The sequence below is a fragment of the Solanum verrucosum genome, unplaced genomic scaffold, assembly GCF_900185275.1.
Source record: "Solanum verrucosum unplaced genomic scaffold, falcon-dt-bn FXZP01000031.1, whole genome shotgun sequence".
Taxonomy (NCBI): Eukaryota; Viridiplantae; Streptophyta; class Magnoliopsida; order Solanales; family Solanaceae; genus Solanum; species Solanum verrucosum.
The window spans coordinates 188,289-196,873 of NW_026020194.1; the positions used below are offsets into that span (position 1 = coordinate 188,289).

Consider the following 8,585-nt stretch of genomic DNA (forward strand, 5'->3'; position numbering starts at 1 on the left):
TGATTCAATGGCATTCATCAATCATATTTCCTTATTTACAACAAGTGTGATCAATAATGCAACATCCACATACATACATGTATCATACTGAAGCAAGACAAACATACATCACACAATTATAGAATCACAACCATCACCTACCTCGAAACAAGCTTGAAACCCTAAGAAATTTGATCCTTCCCTTTCCGGATTCGTTCCGCTTGTTCTTGGTCTACAAACAATCAATATAATACGAGAATCAATAAACAATCACTAGTTACCCGAATTACTAACAATTCTATAAACCCTAGATCATACCCATGATCCCAAGTATCCAAATTAGGGCTGTTTCCACCATAGATTCTAGATCAAAACCCTCCCCCATTGATAATTACTCATTATATTACGTTCTACAGATCGAAAAATGGATTCGGAGAGTTAAAATCTTACCTTTAGCCTCAAGAATGGTGGAAAACCATCAAGAAAAGACCTGGGCTCGTTCCTTAGCTCTCAAATTCAAAAATTGCAGAATAAAATATTTTTGGGGTTTGTTTATGACTTTAAGTCGCGTCTGGCTCGCCACACCAGCACTAGCCCGCTATAGCGGCCCCGCCCTGGCGACCAAAACCACCACCAAAGCGGCTTGCATGAAACAGTGAGCTATTTAAAGAATTCCAAAACCTCAATTTCACAACACGTCTTCAACCAACGACACTCAGAAACTACCCATTCACACCAAGGTCAGTTTCGGGAGTTCTACTCACCCGAATTCATTTCCGTAAAGTCGTACGGATTTCTTAACGCGTTAGCTATCTACTCTTGTAATCAAAATTATAATTAGATCAATCGATTGTTACCAGATTCCCTACACCTTAATGACTTCGATTTCGTCTAAATCTGGACTAGGTTGGGAAATTTTAAGTTACTACGAAAAAGTTTTTTGACCCAAATTTTTTTTTGCTGGATTTTCTATAACGACGAAACCCGGTCTTAAGTGATGGTTGTCGGTTAGAGAAACTCCCACAGCAGTAGTAGCATGGTTCCTCAAGGGGTTCTGCTTAGTGTGAATGGGGGTATGAGACTTTATTCATGCATTGCACAAGTAGACTTTGAGAGGGAGCATGGTTTGTCTTTTTATGATATTATGATTATGAATTGACAACATGTTTTCAACAGTTGTTCTTTATATTGCACTTGTTTTTAAACTGCTTTATAATGAAATGAGTTCAGTTATGTTGAGTTGAGTTGAGCCAGGTAAGTTCTTCAGTTTCTTTCAGATTCTTTCAAACTTATGTTAGGCTTTAGAATTCCCCTTACATGCTCGTACATTCCACGTACTGAGCCATTTGGCCTGCATCTTTTCATGATGCAAACACATGTATTCAGGATCAACAGGAGATTCGTTGATACATTCGAGAGTTCGAGTTAGTTATGGTGAGCCTCCTTATTTTCCGAAGGATTTCATTTACTTTCAGTTGTTAGGAGGTCGTGGGTGTTGTCCCGACTTTTATCATTGTCATTTAGAGGCTTCATAGATAGTAAAGTTGAGAAGTCTGTATTATTCATTTATTTTATTAAATGTTTTAAAGACTTAAGTTGCCCATTTTGGGGAGAGTTAAATATATTATATTATTAAGAGTTTTCTTTGGATTTAAAGTTTGTATTTAAGTTTTATGAACTCTTATTTCAGTTTTAAGCTTTTGCATGCTTAAGTTAGTCTTCCGCTTGTAGTAGTCAGTCAAGTTGTAATTACTGTACAAATTTTACTTAACCAACAATCTTATTATATATTTGCATTCCATCACAATCCATCACGAACTCTTATTACCATTACGCTCAGTCAACCTTGACTATCACTACAAAGTCAACCTCTTCATCAATACGACACCTCAAACTCAAGTAAACTCATTAAATTCAAAGGACTAACCTAATTTATATGCACTTTCTTACTAAAATACTTTAATTTTCTTCGCCCAAGTATACTCATTAGGACTTTCTTTATCCATAAGCTTGTCATTCCGGTATCAATCCACTCCTTTATGGCTTAAGATAAAATCACCAGTCCTCATACTACCCTCATTCTTCTTAACAAACAAGACAAGAGCACCCCACGAGGAAGCATTAGGACAGATGAAACCTTTATCAAGAAGTCGTTGGATTTGAGCTTTAAGCTCTCTCAATTCTGACCCCACAAGAATAGACTCAATAGAAAGGGATTCGACCTCAACATCCTGAATATGAGCCAATCACGCCAAACAATCATGCCCCACCAATTTCTTACCTCGCACAAAAGATATGACCTTAGCTAACTTAGGCTTGCACCCCCTTCCCACTTTAACCTTTCCCTACCCGGGATCTCTAGAGTTACTGACTTAGCATTACCATTAAGCACAACTAATAGGGGGGACAACCAAGTCATGCCTAAGATTATATCAAGTCAGTCATATCCAACATAACCAAATCAACCAAAGTCTGAAAATACATAAACACACAAGACAAATACGATACACATGGGTGACTATGACATACTCTTCAACTAGAGTAGAAACAATAGATGGGGGTATCAAGTATATCACAAATCATATCAATTTCTGAGACAAATCGCACGGACACATAATAATAAGTATAACCCGGATCAAACAACACATTAACCATCCGGTCACAAACAATAATAGTACATATGATCACTGCATCTGACGCCTCAACCTCGGTCTTCCCCGAAAGGCATGAAACTGAGCCATGTCATCTCGACGGGAAACCTCTTTGCCTGGCTGCACTTCTCCTCTACCTGCATTACCATTTCCCCAGCCTCCACGTCCTTGCTGATTTCCTCCTCATATGCCCATGTTCTCCATAATTTTAACACACTTTATAACTTATATTCAATTGCTGAACACTGGATTAGATCGCGGAGGTTAGTGCAGGTACCATTTGGGGTCCATAATTATAACTAGGGGAAAATAGGGGAAACATGGTTGAGATTCTGTCTCGCCCTGTCCAGCTCTGGCGGGAGAAATCCTGCACTGGCGGTCTCGCCATGGCGGGGAAAATCCCGCCCCAGCGGCCCTGACGGAAACAAAACCCCTGCCAACAATTTCTGGGGTTCCTTTCTTTTCTATATTTCCCTTTATCTAGGACAATCATTGTCTACCCCCCGATCAATCAAACGAAGTACGCGCTTTAGAATCCCTTTACATTGTTTCAACACTACCACACATATATCCCTAGGATACACCCAGACTTTCACACGATTATCAGTTGGTCGCAACGCACGTCCAAATTTCTCGCTTACAAACCACATCGTAATTTACCTAAGAGCCTTGCACCTAATCTCGTGATGACTTTCTTTTCACAATAAGTTTCACGACACTCAAACAGTTACCATTTGCAGACAAGTCTAAATTATTTAATTAGTTCTTTTAATGGACGACCATTATTGATCATCTATGCCTTATACGACCTCTAAGGCCAGATACCAATTGGAACCTTCTCAGTTCCAATTAACTTGCTTGTGTCCCTTCAGCCGTGACTACGACGTCTAGTTCACTTCGTTGAGATACCAATTGGAATCGGGAGATACCAATTGGACTCAACTTGTACCACAAGCGATAATAGTTGCTAGCAATCCCCACAAAACTGCTAATTTCAATCATAGAACTTGGTCAAACCGAATTCTTAACCGCCTCAATCTTTAACTGATGGTAACCAGACCTTAAATCAATCGTGGAGAAAATCGATTCACCTTGCAATTGGTCAAAAAAGTCATCTATCTGAGGTAACAAATACTTATTTTGAATGGTGACCCTATTCAATTGACGGTGGTCTATACACCTCCTCTTGCTAGTGATGGTGTTACCACTTATGTTGCTCTAATTCGGACCATAGAGTGAAGGAGGAAAGATACCAATTTGTATCCCCAAATACCAATTAGATTCAAGTCATAGCACGAATGAGTAAAAAGAAATGAGTTTTTCCTAAAGTCCTATAGCCTCTCGAAGAAAAGTAAGGACGTCTTCGTACCGTTCCGCAATACTCTACTAGACTTGTTTTGGTACAATAAGATCAACGAACCTAGGGCTCTGATACCAACTTTGTCACGACCCAGACCATCGTGATTGACACCCACGCTAACCCTCCAGTGGGAGAACCACTACTACAACCCAAACAAAGCAACTAAACCAAAAACTAAAACATTTAAGGATACGAAAACAAGAATAATAGCTAAAACTGAAGTTCCCATAAACTTCCAAAAGAACTAACAACTAACAATGCGGAAAATACACATAGAACCTGAAAGTCAATGTACCAAAACATCTAATAATGAACCAAAAGTCTAAACAAAAAGGAATACAACCCCAAGCTAATGAACTAATAACTAACTAGAAAAGTCTAAGTCCGAAATGTGGACACAGACGAGAGAGAGAACTCATGGAAGCCCGGAAGAAATGGCTCACCTTTGAATTTGAACGATCACTGATCTTCTTAGCGAGGTCTGTCAGTAGCCGCTTGAAGATGCCCTGTACTCAACAAAAAAAGAGCAAGTGCAGTATCAGTACACAACCAAGTGTACTGGTAGGATCATGCGGCTATCCCACTAAGTGTAACATACATAAATCAATATAACAATATAATCACATGCATATATCGAACAGATACAATATTATCAACATTTACGAACAACGAACAACGAACAACGAACATTTCTGAAGATACACAATTATGACAAGTCATTAGTCCTCTCATGGAACCCAAACCCAAACAGTTAGCATACCGGAACGTGGTACCCGATCCAAAGTTTATGCCGGAACGTAGCAATCGATCCCATATTTATGTCGGAACGTGGCAACCGATCCAAGTTAGTGTGTCGAAACGCAACACCCGATCCATTCAACAAGCAACAATCACAATCACAAAGTACATTCTCATAATCATACAATCAAGTCATGATTCAATGTCATTCAACAATCATATATCCTCATTTACAACAAGTGTGATCAATAATGCAACATTCACATACATATATGTATCATAATGAAGCAAGACAAACATACATCACACAATCATAGAATCACAACCATCACCTACCTCGAAACAAGCTTGAAACCCTAAGAAACTTGATCCTTCCCTTTCCGGATTTGTTTCTCTTGTTCTTGGTCTACAAACAATCAATATAATACGGGAATCAATAAACAATTACTATTTACCCAAATTACTAACAATTTTATGAACCCTAGATCATACCCATGATCCCAAGTATCCAAATTAGGGCTGTTTACACCATAGGTTCTAGATCAAAACCCTCTTCCATCGATAATTACTCATTAAGAGTACGTTCTACGGATCTAAATAAATGGAATTGGAGAGTTAGAATCTTACCTTTAGCCTCAAGAATGGTGGAAAACCGTCAAGAAAAGACCTGGGTTCGTTCCTTAGCTCTCAAATTTGAAAATTATGGAATAAAACATTTTTGGGGTTTATTTACTACTTTAAGTAGCGTCTGGCCCGCCACAACAGCACTAGCCCGCTACAGCGGCCCCGCCCTGGCGACCAAAACCACCGTCAAAGCGGCTTGCACGAAACAGTGGAACTATTTAAAGAATTCCAAAACCCCCATTTCACAACACGCCTTCTACCAACGACACTCAGAAACTACCTATTCATGCCAATGTCAGTTTCGGGAGTTCTACTCACCCGAATTCAATTCCGTAAAGTCGTACGGATTCCTTAACGCGTTAGCTATCTACTCATGTAATCAAAATCATAATTAGATCACCCGATTGTTACCATATTTCCCTACACCTTAATGACTCTGATTTCGTCCAAATCTGGACTAGATTGGAAAATTTCAAGTTACTACAAAAAAGTTTTCCGACCAAAAATTGTTTCCCGTTGGATTTTCTATAACGATGGCACCCGGTCGTTACAGATTCACCTTTACTATTCCCTCTATTTTACTTGGTTTGTCTTAAACGAATGTCACTTTCTAACTTTTAGTAACTTTTACAACCAACATCCTACAAGACATATTTAAGGCTAAAATATTCAAAGAACATTTGAATTCAAATAATACTTTAGTTTAAGACTACAAATTAATTAAAATCAAACCATAAGACACCTAAAGTAAAATTTAGGGAGTAATTTTTATCATTCATTTTCTGTAAGTAGCATTACTGAATGCTCTCATACACCTACCTATGAACTCAGTGTCCATATTGAGGTTTGCTCCACCATCATCTCAAAGATGTGTGATTTATCAAAAATATTGATGTTTGTCCCACCATCGCTCAAGGTTGCACGCAAATTGACTGTGATACCATCTGTATCGGCCCCCCAACTAGTGATACTGTTCGATTTGGATCTAAGCTTGGACAACCTTAAAATTTGTCATTAATTAGGGGATACACTTTTTCCTTGTATATGCAACATCTTTTGTTTTTTTCGATTGTGATTTAGTAAGGGTGACACATACACAATTCCCTTTATGGCGTCCTCGCTGAGGGTTTCCCCATTATAATCTTAAAAATGTGATATTCGCCTAAACTCAGTTGAACGCTGAAGTTTGCCCAATCATTGTCCAACTACATGTTGAGTTGCTTTGATATTATTTATAAAGGCTCAACCCACTACCTATTGTAGTCTGCTTTTAACCTAGGCTTGTGCGATTTTAAAACACGTCACAAAGGTCTGAAACTTGTTTTCTTATATACCCAACATCTTATTAGCATTTTGTCGACATAGAAAAACTTGTTTTCTTATATACCCAACATCTCATCATCATTAGAATTTGTCTAATTAATGTATCACAATTACATTGAATCTCATTATCTACTCCAAATAAGAGAAAAATTCATAATTATTTTACGAGAATGGAAGCAATAATATACAGAACTAGAAAAATGGAAAACTTTTTTGTCAAATAATTAATAATATACATATATTAGGGAATAACTTTTTGATTTCCTTTTCCATCTTGAGGACCATGTTGTCTAAATTATGCTGCTTACGATTCCAGGTGGATAAGCCAAATATCATGTCTTTTTTTGTGTAAATAATTGTAATGATCCAAAATGCTTTGGATATTTTACGTACACACTCACTTTTAATCCCTTATATATAGCTTCATTTAAGTTCAAATTTCTCAAAACATATCTTCCTTCAATCATCAAGAAAGAAACATTATAACAGCTTTTTTTTTCCGAACTTGTTGAATATGGAAAGAGTGATGAAGTTGGGAGGAGAAAGTCCAGTGGTGATTTTCACTAAGAGTAATTGTTGCATATCTCACAGCATTGAAACCCTAATTCGTAGTTTTGGTGCAAATCCTACGATTTACGAGCTTGATGAACTTCCAAATGGGATGGAAATGGAGAAAGCATTGGTTGAATTAGGGTGTAAGCCTAGTGTGCCAGCAGTGTTCATTGGGAAAGAATTAGTTGGTGGTTCAAATGAGATAATGAGCCTTAATTTGAGGGGCAATAAGCTCAAGCAATTGCTTATAAGGGCTAAAGCCATTTGGGTATAATTATAATAAAACTATATATTTGTGATCGTTTAGAAAAATAGATAGCTAGCTAGCCAGTTATTGAATATTTAATCTACTGGTAGCTAGTTGTTGTTCTTCTCTTTTCTCCCATTTAATTTATACTTTATGTATTTGTTAACTGATTTTAAGAAATAATATTATTAGTATCTCTACTGATCACTTAATTACTACATCTGTGCTTAATTTCTAAAGATCCAAAGAGTGTAAACTTTGATTGAATCAAGATCGTCTATTTGAATTGACTTATTTTAAGTGGTGTTAAATCAAAATAACTTTATTTGAGCATTTAAAATCTTTTATAAAACAATGCATGTAATGTTTTTATAAATTCAATAAAATCTTGAATAACTGTGTGAATAAAAGGCAGGGCCGTCTTAATCCCTAAGCCACAAAAGCCATCGCTTGGGGCCCCATATATTTTGGGGGCCCCATTTAAAAAGAAACAATTATTTATATATGTTATTTTTAAAATAAATAAATTATATGTACTATGAGTGTTATGGTTTCTACCAAGGAAATTGCATATGAGATGAAAATAAACCTGAATTTCGTAAGAAACAATTTGATGAAAATAAGGATAGCGAAATCACAAAGTCCCTTGAAGAATCTTTTAGAGTTTATTGCTTTATATATGTAGAATAGATCAAACTATTTTTTCACTTCAAAATAGTTTTTGACCAATTTAAGCATATGAAAATATTTTTGATTTCTCATTTAATGGTAAAATATTGAGATCACTAGATGATGAGAATTTAAAAAAATACTGTCTTAACCTTGAACTTTCTTTAACACGTAATAGTTATTAAGATATTGATGGTTTAGATTTATGTTTTAAATTTAAAGTGTGAAGAGAAATAATACAAGTAGAAGGTAATGATCTAATGAAAATACTCAATCAAATAAAAAGACTTGATTCTTTTTCAAATACACATATTGCTTATAGATTAATGTTAACAGTTCCTGTAACTATTGCCTCAGCCGAAATAAGTTTTTTCGTAATTAAAATTGATTAAATCTTCTTTAAGATCAACAATGTCCCAAGAGAGATTGAATTAGTTAACTA

General features: G+C 36.4%; 1 protein-coding gene across 1 annotated transcript; it reads left to right on the top strand.

The window, feature by feature from the left end:
* Positions 1–7,189: 7,189 nt before the first annotated feature.
* Positions 7,190–7,501, top strand: LOC125829604 (monothiol glutaredoxin-S1-like). The gene has a single exon (XM_049508810.1). The coding sequence runs from the start codon at positions 7,190–7,192 to the stop codon at positions 7,499–7,501; it is 312 nt and encodes a 103-aa protein (XP_049364767.1).
* The last annotated feature ends 1,084 nt before the right edge of the window (positions 7,502–8,585 follow it).